General features: G+C 38.3%; 1 protein-coding gene across 1 annotated transcript; it reads left to right on the top strand.

Moving 5' to 3' along the window:
* The first annotated feature begins 7,671 nt into the window (after positions 1–7,671).
* LOC113540433 (delta-type opioid receptor-like) lies at positions 7,672–17,096 on the top strand. The gene is made up of 4 exons (XM_026936931.3): positions 7,672–7,934; positions 8,308–8,522; positions 12,282–12,634; positions 13,329–17,096. The coding sequence occupies exons 2-4, from the start codon at positions 8,317–8,319 to the stop codon at positions 13,859–13,861; spliced, it is 1,092 nt and encodes a 363-aa protein (XP_026792732.2). The 5' UTR covers positions 7,672–7,934; positions 8,308–8,316; the 3' UTR covers positions 13,862–17,096.
* The last annotated feature ends 1,878 nt before the right edge of the window (positions 17,097–18,974 follow it).

Consider the following 18,974-nt stretch of genomic DNA (forward strand, 5'->3'; position numbering starts at 1 on the left):
CAGCAACAGATTACAAAAAAACTTTAAAAGTAGACGTCTGCATGTATTGATGTTTAACATGCTAATGAACAATAAAAATGACTAAGAATCTCTTCAGATATGGACAAGACAGAAATAATATAGTACGTCTGAAAAGAATAATTTGAAGATTTATTATTATTTTTAGTCATACTGACCATTTAAATGAGTCTTTCTTCAAGCATACGTCTTTCCCTTCACCTTGACGTATACAGTAGCCTAGATCAAGTGTATATGAATGCATGCATAACATATACTGTATAGTAATATAAGAAAGTTCTAAAAATATTATACACATGAAAAGCTTGTCTGTAACCTGTGTAGACATAAGTCTGAATCTCATTTCAGCATTTTCCTATTAGCAGGGAAAAAAGTATCTGAATGAGAAGATTGTGTGCTTTCCACAACTGACTTTCACATAAGCATTACTTTTGTGGTTATTTGTGGGGAAGTATCCTATATATTGCACCAAAAAAAAAAACAAAAACCAAAAACATTGCTGCTTAAAGGCTTGGCTCAACAACAATCTCATGAATGAGGATGAGATGAATGAGGTATCTATTTTATATATTTTATCTATTTCTAAATTTGCCTCATTTTAGCAGAGAAAGGGGGAAATATGTGCTAATATGTGCTAATACAAGCTCAGAGAAATGGGTTCTAGGATACTGCTAGAAAGTGATATATTATGGTGTAACGAACTAACCTCAGGAAAGAGAAAGAAAAAGAAGAGTGCAAATTATATACATTACATACTGTAATCTCCTGTACATACCACTGCATGTGAGATAGATAATATTATTGTTAATAAATGCTGTCTAACTGGTATGAAGATTTTTTTTTTTTGTAAAAAGCCAAGAGGCATTCAAATGCAATTAAAGTACAATTACATAAATAATTGTACCCCAACCTGTTGCCATCAGAAATCACATAATTTGTTGATTGGAGTCTGCCTGTGCTGTGATCTCGAAATAAACAGCCCTGTTCCTCGAAGGCCCCAGAGTTTGTCACAGAGTATACTGATCCTGACCTCATGTTACTGTCTCTGCAGAGTTTTACTTGTTTTCCTTGACCTTGGTTTCCTCCTCTGCAGTAGGTGGTTTAGCTACTCTAAAATGCCCCTAGATGTGAAGAGTGTGAATGTGGCATGCCATCTAGGAAGCATTCCCACCTCAAATCCAGTGTTCCTGGGATAAGGCACATTTCCTCTGTGACCTTGGCAAGGATAAAGCTGTTACTTGAGATAAATGAATGAATGAATGAATGAATGACACATATGAACAAGTAGTTATGTCTCTGATAAATCTTTTATGAGATCATTTTATTTAAGCAATGTCACATGAGCAAGAGTGCACAAAAGGCTGTTATATAACAGTTCTAAACAAGAAATTAATATCAAGTAACTGTCATTTCTGACACAATATGTAAAAAAAATTTATTTATTTTTGCTCTGTCAACAAAATATCTATACAGAGTATTGCATGTTGCCATGGTAATGCACAGACTGACTGACGGCCTGTAGTATAATGGTTTTGATGTAACAAACTATCATTATACTACTGCTACTACTACTACTACTACTACTGTTATACTAAATATCAGCACTTTTGGAATGCCACGTGTCCAATAAAATTAGTGAACCTGAACTAACTGCTGTATAAGATGTTTGTATAATCCATTTATTATAGATTGATTTGAGGTATGAATAGCTAGTGGCCCTCAATTCATCCATATGTGAATGTGAGGTGTTGTTTGGAATTGTGCATCTCCTCTACCCTCTGTGCCCCACAACAACACATACACACTCACAGTGAGAGAGAAACAGTGAGTCAGAGCAGCTCTGTTGTACTGGTGTGTTTTTTAGGTTTGTGGGTGATGCTAAATGCCAGATCTCCATCTGCTACTGTGATTTTTGCCTGAACCAATAAAAATTGTGCCTTCTGGCTGCCAGTATGTTGCCAGGGCGTAGTGATGTCAGTATACACTAATATAGTGTACAGTAATAATACTGGAAGGTGATAATGTTTATGGGCTAACGTCTGTCATGTTAACATTGCAAATTTTATGATTCATGCTCACAGGCCTCACAACCAAATGAGCAAGCACTCAAGAGAATTGAGCCCATTTCTAAGAAGTCTAAGCTCTGTTACTGTTGATGACATTTCAGGTCTATAAAATGCCTTACTATGTTCAACAATACAAGAAAAGCTCTAATGAATTTCTATCATGTTAACGCTGTATGATATTGGAGCTTGTGCACACAGAGCATATAAAGGAAAAAAACTGCAGACTGTGAGGCTGATGCATTAACACAGTAGCACAGAAGTACACAATCGACTTTCAGACCTGCACACCAGGCTAAAATGATATTGATTTGAGAGAGTTGAGAGTTATGAACGTACACTTTTTAATTTGCATGATTTCAAAGATTTATCCATTTACAGATTTTTTAATGGAATGCCATAAAAGTTTTACATATTAAGTGCCTGGTGAAAGCTGGCATAGCCAAGGAAACGTTATGTAGAAGTGCTGTATACTGTAATCATATTGCAACAATAATTGGAAAAAAGGTTTTTTTTTTGCCTACTTTGAAAAAGTATGTTTCTGTAGGACCTCCATTTAGATGCTTGCAATGCTCAGCTTTGTCTCTATAGCTCATTGCTAAGGCTGGTGTTCTTCAGGGCTCCATGCTGAGCTTTTTGTCCTCACATTATGTTGTGTGCTACAGAATCCAGATTGACCCCCACATCACACATCTTCAGCATGACTTTCACTTTTGTAGTGGCTTCACTGTATTGCATTCACTGCTTTAGTGCCAGTCAGTTTGAAATATAGAAAACTAAAAACATACTTTGAGATATACGGTATACACAGAATATTGATTCAAGTTAAAAGGTTCACACGGTGCATGTCATATTTAATTTTAAAGCATGCTCAGTATAATTTCTTGTACTCACAGACACACATATGTTTATAAATCTGCCCAATCAGCAATTTGAGCATTATTACCTTTGTGTGTGTGTGTCTTTGTTGTCTGTTTTTTAGTTTGCTGGTGTGTGTTGTTGTGAAGCCAAAGTCTAAGCTGCTCTGCTCCTCAGCTGAGGACATTTCGATCCAAGTCCTCAGGGACAGGCATCATTCACTCAGAAGGATGAAGGATCCCTCTGTCTGCTTTCTTCCTTTCCACTGCTTCACTTAAGTTCTGCAGCAGCTCTATAAATCATTTAATAACGTAAATCAGCACCCAATGTTCCCATTTTTCATTTTTCCTCTCACATTCAGAAGTCTACAGTCAATCATATTCATAAGAATTCTTTATATGTTTTATGGAAATGCAAACCAGTTCTCTTACAGCACATTTATATAGAGTATAATCAAAGGATGTTATCATCACAGTACAGTACACGTACAGTGTGTATCATCACAGGAGTGTAGTCTCATCACTACACACCACACATGTCACTGTATATATGTGTGTGGGTCAAATTCATGATTTACTCATGCTGGTTTGAAAGATGCCCCTAGAGAACTATTTTTTATTTTTATCCTTAATGTGTGCACGCACACTCTCACATGCAGTTTATCTCTGCATATTCCGTGCGACTGTCACCTCACTGTAAGAGCCTGAAGCACATTTAACATTTACAACAAGCCCTTCGGCACATTGTTGTATGCCTATAAATGTTATCATAAATTTACCTCCTGCAGAGGTTAACAGAAATCATGAAAGATGGATTTGAATTCAATCTTACAGAAATGGCGTTGCAATTTTGGCAACTGCAGCAGTACTGCAACTACAACAGAAATGTTGCCACGTAATTCCCTGTAGAAATGAATAAATCTAGCAACGAGAGGGAGAAATCCGAAGCCTTCTTGTGTACTCAGAAAAATTGTGTTTCTTCTAGCAGCATGAACGCTGTGCAGCACACAAACACTGAGCCAACATACAGACTTCATTACAGCATGTGAGGCTAGTCAAGCATACCTAAATCACTCTGAGAGAGAGAGAGAGAGAGAGAGAGATGTCTGAAGGCATATAAAAATAAAGACATTAAAAGGTGTTGCAAAAGAATGAAATTCTTTGAGAATCATTACTACTAGCAGGAGATCTCACACACACCCACACCTACTGACATCACCCCTACTTTCCCGATTTTATGTATATATTAACATATGACAAATAAGCGTGTGCTGTATGGGTGTGTGATTGAGGGAGTAAAGTGTGATTGAGAGACTGTGTGATGCAGACATGAAAGATGAGTGTGCCTGGAAGCCATGTTGTGAAAGACGCATTCAGTACTCAAACATACACACACAAATTACTACTGATATCCACTGACATTAATATTAATGCAGCCAAATAAAAGCCAAATAAAAGGAAAACTCTGGATCATTTAGGTTGGTTTTTTTTTTGTATATGGTAATAATAATGAGAATGATAATAAAATTGTCAAATACAAGCTACAGATATGCATTGTCATTAAAACACTTTTACATATTAAAAATATATAACATTTGTTACCAGTTTGAACTCGCACCCTGTTTTCAACACAGTGAAAAGAGAAGGATACAACAATGTAGTGTACAATGTATCTCAGTTCATCTCATTACCACCTATTAGTGGTCCTATGTGAGTCAGTTAGCTAAGGACCATTTCCATTGCCACTCATTATAGTGGGATAATATGCAAATGTGTAAACACACACACACACACACACACACACACGCACACACTATGCAAATGTGAGACCACACCACAGGCAGCTGAAATAAATGGGCTAGCAGGGCTAATCTCCCATTTTTCGAAAAACAAAAAGATATCAATGTGAAGTTGCATTTTTGGTCTCAATATCAGATTACTTGCTGCTAACAAATGTACTAACAAATTTGGATTAGTTTGAACTTCATGGAACCAAGCACAACAGCACCACCACTCATTGTGAGAAAAATCCACAGAATGGTATGAAGGAATGATGCTTGGGCTGATTCTCTCTAGGCCAAACTGTAGATTCAGTGACAGCTGTATCAGATGATTACACATCATTCTTACTATGTCTTCCTATATGTCTTACTATATAATGATATAATGAATTGCTCAACCCTAATAGTTTCATTGTCGTGCTATTGATGGATATTAGATTTTAGCCCTCCCATCATGATCGGCCATCAGTAGAATGCACACACATAAAGTAGAATGCAATTTTAAATCTTGAAATAAAACTACATTTTTGAGAACTGCTGCATATTTGAGAATTTTGGCCGATGCAATGAAATCAGCCTGTTTATTATTCATTCCATGGAGTCCGCACTGAAAATCATGGACACTGATTTAAATGCAGCTAACCCAATTTTACCCAGAAGGAACTGTCATGTATTAAGACCACGTAACAAGCACATCAAATATCAAGTAAAGAGCTCCCCTGAGTTAAAGTCATTAAAATAATCAAGGATGTCTGGCTTTAATGACAAACACTAGTTGCCTGTCAATCAGAAAACTCCCAAAAAACACTGCCTGCAAGTGAAATGCATAATGTAAAATCCTTTATTTTTCTGCCATATTTTTTGCAAAGAAACAGCTTTTATTTTCATTATACACATAGACAAGTGTTTAGTACAATAGATTTTTTTTTTCATGTCCAGGCTTGGATGGAAGCTGGCATCAGAGTGCAGTCTTAGTCATGATATGGTATCTACAGTGAGTGGGTTTTAAACTAATAGCCCAAAGCCAAATTTGTCCACAGAGCCAGAATACCAAGAGAAAAAAACCCCAAAAAGTAAGCATAACATGCAAAACATTACACTATGAACCCTTGACCATGGAGCTGTGTCAGGGACTGTGCCACCACTGTGCCACCACTGTGCCTCCATGTCACCAAATAAGGTTTACAGATTCAATCCATTGAAGAGATCCAAAAAAAAAACTCACACAGAAGTTCCACAAGTTCAAAATAACTGATTAAACACAGATGAGTGATGCCTCATTGGCAGCCCACATCCCAACTGCAGAATTATGGACATGAGTTTTCAAATCTGGCTGACAAAAGAGTTTGGCCTGACTGCTTAGTGTTGGCCCACATTTGCCAGTTATATACTTGCCATAAGCCAAGCAAAATTCAACTCTATTTGGCCTGAGAAAGTAGTTCAGAAATAAATGGAGAATAAATGAGTGAATGATGCAAGTTTCTAATACGCATCAGGCAGCTTGATCAGGAATTAAAGTCCCAGTGAAATAGCTTGAGAGGTGTGAGTTGAATCTGTATGTTGACATATTTGCTTTTGAAACAGGATGTTAGAGTGATGGCATGTTGAAGTGCTTGACTGATTTACACAATAGCATTCAACAGTCTAAACAAACTCAACAGTAGCTTAGCTAACTATCTTAATACAGAGAACAGCAAAGAGGACTATAACCTAGTCAACAAGATGCAGTGTGTTTTACATTACTATCAAAACTACTTGATAAAATAATATTACTTACTCCTACTGATGGAGACAGTGCGAAGGTGTAGGCCTATAAAGATCGTGATCAGTCTGAATTAGACACACAGTCAGGCATTGAACAGCCTCCGTCACATAACTGCAAACTTGTACAAGTTCCACTGTCTACAAAATGAACCATTTTTTTCTAAACCCTGGAATACTCCTTGTCCTGCACATTTGACTTTTCCCTGCTCTATCACACCTACTTTAACTGAATAAGAGCTGATAATTAACTTATTAATTGAATTAGGTGTGTTGGGAGCGGGGAAAACACTAAAATGTGCAGGACAGGGGGTACTCCAGGACCAGGGTTGGGAAACTTTGTTATAAAACAAGGGATGGTTGGAAAAGGAAATAGTGTTTTCGTCATGACACTCAGCCAAAAACACACAGATAAATCATGTTACTTACTTACTTACTATGTTTGCTGCTAAGGAGCTGCTACTGTAGGGCAAGACATGCCCCTGGGGGCAGGATGAACACATTTAACTGGATAAACACAAGACTGGTAGCGGAATGTGTCATCAAAAAATTAAAATTTTATTTTATAGTCTCATTTTAATGTTATAGTTGAGGGGCACAGTGGCTTAGTGGTTAGCCTGTTTGCCTTGCACCGTGCCCCTCAACTATAACATTAAAATGAGAATTAAAAAAAAACACTTAAAAATTTGATGACACATTCCATCAAATCCAGCCTCCGCTGAGCTCTGCAGAGCTTGTGTGTTTTCCCCATGCTTCAGGGGTTTTCTCCAGCTACTCTGGTTTCCTCCCCTGGTCCAAAGACATGCATTGTAGGCTGACTGCCATTTCCAAATTGTCTGTAGTGTGTGATTGTGCGCTGCGATGGGTTGGCACCCTGTCCAGGTTGTCCCCTGCCTTGTGCCCCAAGTCCCCTGGGATAGGCTCCAGGCTCCCCCACCTGTGTAGGGTAAGTGGTATGAAAATGGGAGGGATTGATGTTATAGTCAAGACAAACTATAATATTAGAAATGAGAATATTTAAAAAAATAGTACATCCTTGATATACTGTCGTGTTAGTCATGGGCAGGTACAAAAAGCTCTAAAACACCCGTTGTGATTTCAGGTGCACTTCAGCTGTCTGTTATACATGTTATTAGAAGAAATGTCCAAGAGCAGAGGAAATCATGCGTGCAATTTCTCACCTGTGTAAAGTGGAGTGTACTGAGATGGAGGCACGGAGATCATGCCTGCATAACTCTGATGAGCTGTGATGTCATGTTTGGGGGGAAAGGGTGGATGAGGAGAGAGAAATAGAAGAGGAGGGTGGAGGAATCAGCGCACACTGGACCCTCCACACTCCACTCGTACCGACAGGGACAAAGTTTACCTTCTGTGCGTTTTACTGCGCCTGAGGAACAGCAGCCCTGCGTCTTACTGCACTCTTTACCTTCTCCTGCTTTCCCTCGAGCATCCAGGTAAGCCAAAAACTACGATGCTGTAAGCTTACTCTGTATGATGTGTGTGTGTGTGTGTGTGTGTGACATTGTATTTGTGAGAAACAGTGAAGTTCCGGAGCGATTTTACGCGTCGTCGACAGTAAGTTTGCGCAAATTTAATCTGAACTATTAAATTTGAAAGGAATTTAGTATTTCATATGCAGAGTTAGGAAGGTTGTGGTCAGGTTTTGGGGTTTAGGGTTTTAGGGGTGGGCTGATCTCCTTTCATACAACTTTATTCGTATAGTTCGAATGCAGCGGTATCCGACCCCGTTCTTAAACCGTTGCGCATTGTGTGAGTTAATGTGTCATCATTTTGCGCCTTATTAAGTTTGTGTCTTCTGTCTGACAGCACGGAGACATGGACTGGGACCTGGTGGACATGCTGAGGGAGGATAAGTGCGTGTCTGAGTGTGAGCTGAACGCGTCTGTGAGCACTGAGGCGGATCCGCGCAATGTGCCGCCTGAGCGCATGTCGCCTCTCCTCCCGGTCATCACCGCCGTTTACTCCGTCGTGTTCGTGGTGGGGCTGGCGGGGAACTGCCTCGTTATGTATGTCATTATCAGGTAGGGATCACAGTCATTACAGAATAGAAAACATTATGTATGGAGTGCACGGTGGTTCGCACCTCCGGGGTTGGGGGTTCGAGTCCCGCCTCCGCCCTCTGTGCATGGAGTTTGCATGTTCTCCTCGTGCTTCAGGGGTTTCCTCCGGGTACACCGGTTTCCTCCCACAGTCCAAAGACATGCACTGTAGGTTGATTGGGATTTCCAAATTGCCCATAGTGTGTGAAAGGGTGCATGATTGTATGTGCGATTGTGCCCTGCGCTGGCACCCCATCCAAGGTGTCTCCTGCCCTGTGCCCTGAGTCCCCTGGGATAGGCGCCAGACCCTGTCTTACTGTCACACATCTATGAATACATACATACATACACACATATATATGTATGTATATATATATATATATATATATATATATATATATATATGCATATACGCATATATATGTATGTGTGTGTATATATACATATAGATATAGATATATAGATAGATAGATAGACACAGTCTGTCTTACTGTCACATGTCTATTAGTATATTCGTAGACGTGTGACAGTAAGACAGGTTGTGTCCTCTGTATATCTATGCTTCATCGCTGTTGTGCCAGAAGACAACAATAAAGACCCAGTGCATACCTATCAAAGTAGGCATTATCTTGTTTTCTCTCCACTAGAAGGCTTGCTAAACTTGATTATAAAATTGTAAACAGGATATAAGACTGTTCATCTGTAAAATCCTACCACTTCTGGTATCTGCACAATTTGTAATGTCCAATTTCTATTTATCACTGCATGCTGACACATCTGTAGGCCTGAATTCATTGAAATTTCACCGCATATGGGATTGAGATCGATTTGTTCATATTAATGGAGTAGAGTGTGTGCCACAGGCTAAAATTGACCAGGCCTAGTTTTAATTAGTTTTAATGAGCAGGCATACAAGAAGTTTAATTCTTAATGGGGTGTATGTGTGTGTCTGTGAAAGATGGATAGAGAGAGAGAGAGAGAGAGAGAGAGAGAGAGAGACTGCATGGCCAGAGACCAGTTTGACCAGAGAAAAACTGCAGCTTTCATTAAAAAAATAATAAATAAAATTAATTTTAAAAAAGAGCCGAAAGGATTCCCTTTGGTTACTGAGGTTAAGGTTAGGGTTAGATTGAGGTATAAAGTTTCATTAATATTTATGTTAATAGAAGGTCCTCACAAGGCTAGTAAGACAAATGTGTGTGTGTGTGTGTGTGTGTGAGTTTGATTTAAAACAGCTCTTGTTCACTTCTGTAATTCACAGAATGCTGATATAGGAGTTTTTAATAGCGTTGCTGTAGAAGTGTGAAGCTAGAGTTCTATTTATGAGTTATAGCTGAGATATATCAACGCTCTGGCCTAGAGAAAGAGGGGTAGAGAGAGATCATTTTCCCGATTTCCCCCAAGTCACCCTAATGTTACTCACTGGTGATCCTTTATAGATCCAATGTCACCTATCAATATGAAAGTCACAAGCCATCCAGCAGTGCTTTACTGATCTGTCTCTGTGGGATGGATGGCTTTATTTTCTGCCTATTCATCCTCAAAATGAAGTCTAGTTTTAAGTGTAACTGGACAGATTGAGAGAATGCTCAATCTCACACCTCCTTGTGGAATTCTGTGCTAGTGAGAAGAAGGTTTTAACTTTGATTCCCAGACCTTCCAGTGAGCCACAGTTGGGCCCATTAGTGAAGCACTTACACAGCATGTTTGGATTGTATACTACCTCGTTCCTAGGTTGTGTTGGATAAAAGCATCTGCCAAATGACTAATTACACAGTGGTGGCTCAGCATTTAGAGCTTCGAGCGACTGATTGGAAGGTTGTGAATTCAAATCCTGATCCTGCCAAACTGTCACTGTTGGGCCCTTAACCCTCATATGCTTAGGTCAATTATAAGTCACTTTTGGAAAAGGATCTGCTAAATGACTAAATGTATAACTATAAATGTAGTAAGATGATCAGAGCTTACATATAATTTTTTATTATAGATGTGAGTTGCAGTGTGTTTATCTGAAATAATAGCTGTAAATACTGCTTTCAGTACTGTCCCTCAAAAACAAATGAAGGACAGGGTTCGAATTTTAATGTTAAAACTACAGTAAAAGATAACAACAATTCAGTTCCAACTACTTCATGAGAGTGAATATCTACATTTGTTCCCACAGTTATTCATGTTTAAAGCTAATTTCCCACTCCATGCTCTTTTATCAGATCAGTAATAAAACCTTGAAAACAAATTGCCAGTGCCACTTGAGTATAAGATACAATGACACTCACACAAGTGGCATATCATTTTATGAATTAATTATATTATTTAGTTTATTTATTTAAAAGAAGAAATCCACTCTGGTTTCTTTGATTTATATAATGACAGGAACAGCAAAATGGCACAGCATATTTTTGCATGTACACTAGGCTAATGTCGAATTCTTTGTTAGTTCATTTTTGTTGATTATAGCAAAAACCATTTTGCATTGAGTCGTCAACATAAATTTGTAAAAATCTGACTTGAATGAAAGCTCATGAATGGTTAAGAGGCAGAGTTAGTGGTCAAATCTTTTTTTTTTTCAGTGACATTTATATGAAATCTAATGAAAACACTCTCACAAGTTTCCAGTTCTGTCTGAGACTGGGAGATAAGATAGATTTACTCAAGTTAGATTTAAATTAACATTCCAGCAACCTCAACACATTTTATAGTGTGTTCTATAAACAGGCTGATAATCTCAGAGTTTCCAGATAAGCCTTCTTTAGGTATTCTAATAAATTATACAAAAATAGCAACACTAAGCATGACACATCACAGGTTAACTAATTTGTTTTTTTACAAGGCATATCACATACCTAGCAACATGCATGCAACCTGCACACATTTTATATCGACATAATCACAATCAGCGATAAATATCGGTCATTTGATAGATAAAAAATCCTACAATTATCATAACAATAAATACAACGATCATAGTGACAATTATCAGTAACACATTAGTAACATCAGTATTAGTAACAGCAATAGTAATAACAATAATAGTAGTGTAATAGTCAGGACGAAGCCATTAGCAACTTAGTTTCAGGTTGTTGCTTACAGTGGGTTTGATAAGCTAAATGAGAAACACCACTAAACTTAGAGAGATGATATGGCACTTCTTAGCTTGTACATGTGCACTTTATCTAGCTGAATCTTGTTCCAGCCCCTACCTAGACAATATCTTTTAAATTAAAGAATTCATTTTTAAATAAGTAATTTTTAAAGTAAAGGAGTCTGTTTTGATTACTACTAAATAATCCAGTCCACACAGTATAGTACTTTTGTGATGCCTTCTAAAGACCCTAAATCCTTGGCATCTTTGTCAGTGATGAGAGAAAATGATTAAGTGAGAAGGGAAAAGAAGCTACAAACAGAATGCATCTGTCACTGAGACTTTCACTTGAAGATCTAATCAGGGGCCTTGTTTCTCACTTAGTCTCTATTTCTCACACTCAAACCCTCCTTCTGTCTCCTAATTGCTGTGATATATTTATCCATTTAGAAACTTCAAATTAATTGCTTTGCTCTCTCTGCTCCCTTTAGAACGTGCGTAAGTAAAAAAGATATCAAACAAATGAGAATGTAGAAAGAAATCACGTAGAAATTATTGCTTTGAACATTAAATTCATTTAGCGCTGAGAATTTCTGGTAACCCATTATCTGCCATTATTCTGATTTTTTTCTTCTTTCTCTTGTTGTGCTGTTCCTCAGATACACCAAAATGAAGACAGCAACCAACATCTACATCTTCAACCTGGCTTTGGCTGATGCTTTGGTTACCACCACAATGCCATTTCAGAGTGCAGACTACTTGTTGAACTCCTGGCCATTTGGTGAAATAGTGTGCAAAGTCTTCATCTCCATTGACTACTACAACATGTTTACCAGCATTTTCACACTAACCATGATGAGTGTGGACCGTTATGTGGCTGTGTGCCATCCTGTCAAGGCACTAGACTTCCGTACACCACTCATGGCTAAGACCATCAATGTGGGCATATGGGTACTGTCCTCAGCAGCAGGAGTGCCGGCCATGGTGCTGGGGGGAACACAGACCAATAATGGTGAGTTGTGCTAGAATCACAGTAGGCCAGGGTTAAGCTTTCAAGTAACTCAACCAGGTAAAACACCAACCAAGTTTAGATTTGGTTCTTTTACTTGGGCCAGACTGATTATCTGTGATGCCACTTTGCTCAAACAGGATGGGAGATTAACATACCTTTGTGAATACAGAGTAATGCTAGCTAATAGTGGGTGACCAACAGGATATAGAGTGTGCCGGTTAAGAAACTCCTCCCAATATGCCAAGCTCATTGTGAACAGCACTCTTAGAACAGGGTTCTTTGGTTTGTCTCTGGGCGAACCATACAGAAAATAGTTTCAAGCAGAAACTCTTTAAAAAGCTTTAAATGTTAATCATCCAAAATAACCACTGAATAATATATATTTTTTACAAGGGATTGATGAATGAGTGAACTTTAAACTGGTTGCACATTATATTGAGCAAAAGTGTTAGCTACGATCATTCCAGGTTGCTACCTATTATGGTAACTATTAATCGCCTTCTCATCAATCTCTGCATGAAAGTCAGGGTATATATTTAAAAAGGCAGTGCTAACTTGTTTTGACCCTAGCCAGATGCTGGACTTTTATCTAGTTTACCTCAAATGACTACTCTTTGCTTGTACTTCTCATACTGTTTCTGAACCAGTTATCCTCCTTTTCATTCATTAACAAATTCCTTCCTTTTTCTTTTAGGCACCACAGAGTGTGCCCTGCAGTTTCCCGACCCTTATGAGTACTGGGACACTCTAATGAAAATCTGTGTGTTCGTCTTTGCTTTTGTTGCTCCCGTCCTCATCATTAGCATCTGCTACTCTCTTATGCTTCTTCGACTGCGTAGTGTCCGCTTACTGTCTGGTTCTCGAGAGAAAGACCGCAACCTTCGCCGCATCACCCGTTTGGTCCTAGTTGTTGTGGCAGCTTTTATCATTTGCTGGACCCCTATTCATATCTTCATTCTTCTGAAAGCTGTAGTGGCCATTCCTGAGACCACACCACTTATGGCTGCCTATTTTCTGTGTGTTGCTCTTGGTTACACCAACAGCAGCCTCAACCCTATTCTCTACGCATTTCTAGATGAAAATTTTAAGAGGTGCTTTAAGGACTTCTGTTTGCCAGCAAGGCGAAAGGGAGATAGAGGAGTTGGAGGGAGCAGACTAGGGAGGATTGCATCCAGGCAGTCTCCCCAGGCTGCAGAATGTGCCCCAAGGACAGCAAAGCCAGCATGACTAGCCGTGGAATTGTCCTTCATCACTCAATCTGGAAAGGAGGACTCCAACACAGTGGGACTGACGCAGGTCTCTTCTGCACTCTGATCATAATGCAACCTACAGTTGGTGTGAATGTTGGTGTGACTGTGTCACTCGATGAGATAGAGCACTGTGACAAGACTTGTTATATTACACCCTGAACATAGTGTGATAATGTGAGAGCCTGCTGAAGTCAGCTGGGAATTCTACCATCAGCTGCCAGCAATGGTTTTGCTTTGGTATAATGGTATAATATATACATGTAAATATGCTTTAGTTCTGCTGACCCTTAAAAAAGTGCAGCTAGAAACATTTGATTTATCTCTGATCTCTCTGCCAATTTTTGGCTGTTTTGATCTCTCATTTAGTTTGATTCAGTGACTCTCACCCATGCATTCATACACTAATGTTTTGGATATAGTGCAATTCATTCATTCATTCATTCATTCATTCATCTTCATAACTATTTTATCCTGGTCTGAGTCACATGGATCTGGAGCCTGTCCCAGAAATACTGGGAGCATGTCCATCTTGGGGCACCATGCACACACATTCACACACTCATTCACACCTTGGGACAATTTAGTGTAGCCAATCCACCTTATAGCATGTTTTTTGGAGTTGGGAGGAAACTGGAGAACCTGGAAGAAACCCACATAGACACAGGGAGAACAAGAGCAGAAACTCTACTGCATTACAGTTGCCAAAAAATGAAATTACTAGGATATTTGCAATAATTACTCATAAGTTTGGTTTTCTTCTAAGTCACAATTCTAAACAGATACACTTAAAATAATTACAAACAAGCAATTGTACTTGTTCTTGTCCATATTGACTTAATTATTTAAATGTTCACAGTGTAGGTTTAAAAAAAATATATGAGACTCTGAGCTAACAACTTCTCCAAAAGCTAACTGGCTTCGGGTGTTCCAAGTAATGAGAGAAGATTGGAGGTGTGAGTTGTAGAGGTTCTTGATAATGCAGGTGTGAGTTGCAGTGGTGAATGATAATCAGTTCACAATTCACAGACAGAGGAAATTCAGTACTGCTGCTACTCTCCTAAGGAGTAGCCATCCAGCAGATTACACCAAGTGCACAGTGTGCAATGCTGAAGAAGGTGAAAAAGAACCCGATGGTGGCAACAAAAATCTCTAGAACTAGCTGTACTCTTTGTGCTGTATGTGTCCACTATAACAAAAAACACAGAACAGGAATGGTGTTAATACAAGGAAACCATGGAGGAAATCACTGCTGTCCCAAAAAATACCTTGCTGCACATCTCAAGTTTGCAAAGGAGTTTGTATCCGTCAGTATGTTTAATGTCAACGTACAACACCAACATACAACGCCTTTGGGACAATGTCCTTCAGACAGATGAGACAAAAGCACCTTTTATCTCTTGACCATGATGGAGGGTGCATTATGGTTTTTTGCTGCTTTGCTGCCTCAGGTCCCAAACAGCTTGCAATCGTTGTGAGAACAATGAATTTAAAATCATACCAAAACATTTTACAAGAGAATATCAAAGTAGTGGTCTATCATCTTAATCTTAATACAAGTTGAATGATGCAACAAGACAGTGACCAAAACCAACAACAGAATGGTTTGAAAAGAAGAAAATGTATGTTTTTGATTGGCCGATTCAGCGTTCAGACCTTAATCCAATAGGGATGCTATGGCATGACCCGAAGAGGACTGTTCGTGCAAGATATCCCAGAAATATTGATGAACTGAAACAGGTTTGCAAGGAGGAATCTAAAATTCCTCCTTACTGGTCTGCAAGTCTGATCAGCAGCTACAGAAAATATTTGGTGGAAGTTATTGCTAGTAGAGGAGGTTCTACCAGGTTCAACTATTAAAAGCAAGGTTGCACATCCTTTCAGTAAAGTACAAAAGTACAATTGTGTTATGAGTTCAGGCAGATTGTCTATTATAATGACTTGAATTAAGATCAGACCCAGATGGGCTGGTTTAAGTATTTTAGAACCTGTTGAAATCTCCTAGGATTTTCATATTCAACAGTCTGCAGAGTTTACACAGAATGATGTGAAAGCAAACATCCAGTGAGAAGAAATTCTGCACGTGGAAAGGTCTTGTTGATGAGAGAGGTCAGAGAAGACTTGCGAGAAAGGTTTGAGGGACAGGAAGGCTATAGTAAATTAAATAAGCACTCTGTACAGCCGTGGTGAGCATTAAAGCATCTCAGAATGCACAACATGTCGAAACTTGAAATGGATGGGTTGCAGGAAAAGAGGTCATGGCTTGGGCTGCATCGAGGTCCACTCCTGTCTGGCACGAACAGGAATCTGAGTCTACTGTGGGCACTGACTGGGTAGTTGACCTGTATCTGCATGCTTTTATGCATTGCATTGATGACGCATAATTGGCTGATTGGATAATTACATGAATTAGGAGCAGTTGTTCCAAATAAAGTGGCTTGTGAGTGTATGTTTCTGTTTTCTGGGCACCTACAGCACATATGGAATAATAAAGTTATGCTTATGGGTTTAAATGTCGATAATGTATGTTTCAGGGATTTGGCCAGTCAGTGCTGGATGTCTGTTACTCAAAGATGTTATTGTCAACTGATCTGGCTATGATGTTCATTTTCAAGTTTTTAGATTTTATCCATCCAGACAATTAGTCATCATATCTTTCTGACATTTTTGCATTTTGGTTCTTAATGCTAATTTGTTTGGGTGATTTTCTTTTGATCTGATATAGCTGACCATATAATAATACAGTATAATAGTATAAATATGCATTTTTTGTCTTTCCTGCACTTCTTGTCTTTTTTCTGTCAGGTGCAGTCTCTAGTGTACTTTAAATGCCCATATCCATGACAACAACAGCAGAGTTTTATCTAGAGCCGCAAGCACAACTGATGTCAAGTTTGCACTTGATGTGTTTTTTGTCAGTGTATGGCAAAAAATAACACAAATAAAACAATAGCATTTTTAGGATTATTTTTAGGATTTAAGCTCTCAACCTCACTGCTTTCTGGTTGTTCTGCATCTCACTGCATTGTTTTACTTCAGTTCATTCACATGGCTTTTGTTCTCTTTGACATTGATATTCAAATTGAATTTCTTTATATTCTTACATCCATTTTGCCCTAAACTGTTTTGAAATGATTGATAAATGTTTAATCCTGGACATTTTCTTTGTCATTAATTAATTTTTTTTTGTATCTGCACTTTTTGCTCATTACGCACATATCATATAGAGATGAAAGACAATTTAAATGAAAAAACACACAAAAAAAAAAAAAAAAAAAAAAAAAAAAGCGCTATTGTGCTATGGGGAGCATTTTGCTGGTGTGGTTTAGGTCAATTGTTCCACTTTGAGGGAAGGATCACTGCAAATCAATACAAAGTAATTTTGACTGATCAGTTTTGCCCTATGATGAAACATTTCTATCCTGATAGGAGTGCTCTCTTCCAGGAAAGCAATGTAACCCTCCAAAGGGCACAAGGGTTCACTGAATGGTTTGATGGACATGAAAATTATGTAAAACATTCTTTGGCCTTCACAGTCGCCAGATCCCAACTCAATGGAATGCCTATGGGAGATTTTGGACCAATGTATTAGACTGACTCTCTAAATCACAATCAAAACACCAATTAAGGGGAATATCATTTGGAAGAATGATGCTCATCCCTGCAGTACAATTCCAGAGACTTTTCATCATCTATGCCAAGGCACAGTGAAACTGTCCTGATGGATTGTGGTGGCTCAACACATTGCTTGTTTGTTTGTTTTTTTCCTTTAACTTGTCAACCTCAAGACCACCGTTGATCAGATATTAGTAATGACTTTTTATTTTCTTCTGCGAGACAGAGCATCTCAAAAAAGCTGGTTATATTTACTGAAACGTAACCTGTACTATACAAAAAACACTCAAAAGACCTGACTAATGAATTGACATCCATTTTTGATTCCTGTTCCATCTTCCCGCACTCTAAACCTTCCCTCATCTATGACTATGTGTCTGTTTGAAATAACTCACCATACCTATCTTTGCATAATGATAGCTATTTTATTCTGCAGCTTACCACAGCGGTTATCTACCGTTCTGTATTACTGCATCAACATTCAGCAAAACGTTTTTTCCTGACCAGAATTGTTTTAAAATTGGACAGAGGGCTAAATCTTGACATGCTGGAGATCTCCAGGTCAAGGAACAAACATTATATTGACACTAAAATGTGTGTGAATTTGTACAGATACAATTTTACAACATAATACGCATATAATGTGCATTTCTGTCAATTAAGTGTATATAGTAAACTCATCTGTCACTAACCAGTGTGTCAACTGTAATTCACCTGAACCTCTCCTTATAAAGTGTAAGCAGAAATACTGTCAGCAATTTATGTTACATGTTAAATAGGCTATATATTGTATTTAATTTATTTGAATTGACTGCTTCTGCATTGTGTGCATTTCTGTGCTGCTGTACAGTTGTCATCAGGCTGTAAACAAGGCAAAGCCATACAGTGACTAGCACCAATACTAACACATGTCTATGAAATTCACATGTAAAATATTGCTTGTACATACGTAGCTGTGGCCATAAAGAAGTCCTGTGAGTGTCAGTATGCCAACTGTTATGTATGTGCTAAAGTTTACAATTAATTAATTTGTAAATTGACTCAATAAATAGAGCAGAGAAAACACTGAACACTAATATGGTGTTCTGGGACTGTGAGTAGCCATACAAACTTTTACTGAAGTCACCTCTATGTGTTCGCATGGTATCATCTTAATAAAAACGATTGCTGTAAATAACAGATGTTTTTTTTTTATTGATTTTTGCTCATCAGGCCTTAGTACAACTTAAGGACTTCAACAACAGACTTTTAGTACAAATGTTGTTATAGATTTTTATTTTATGACTTCTACATTATCGAGTCAGTACAAAAACATTTTAGGTTTCCAGCACAAAATTAAATGTTACAGAAAAATGTTTGTATGTCAGTAAAGAAAGCAGCATATTATGTAAGAGACAGAGAAAAAACATAATGAAGGCTGCTGGGTTTTGCTGCAAAAATGAGAAGCAAGTGTGACAGTCAAAGTCTCCAGAAGAACT

Source organism: Pangasianodon hypophthalmus, chromosome 4 (assembly GCF_027358585.1).
Source record: "Pangasianodon hypophthalmus isolate fPanHyp1 chromosome 4, fPanHyp1.pri, whole genome shotgun sequence".
Classification (NCBI taxonomy): Eukaryota; Metazoa; Chordata; class Actinopteri; order Siluriformes; family Pangasiidae; genus Pangasianodon; species Pangasianodon hypophthalmus.

Coding starts and splice junctions, on each gene's coding strand:
- LOC113540433 (XM_026936931.3), top strand. CDS start 8,317: ATGGACTGGGACCTGGTGGACATGCTGAGGGAGGATAAGTGCGTGTCT. Junction 8,523..12,281: donor GTTATGTATGTCATTATCAG/GTAGGGATCACA, acceptor GCTGTTCCTCAG/ATACACCAAAATGAAGACAG. Junction 12,635..13,328: donor GGGAACACAGACCAATAATG/GTGAGTTGTGCT, acceptor TTTTTCTTTTAG/GCACCACAGAGTGTGCCCTG.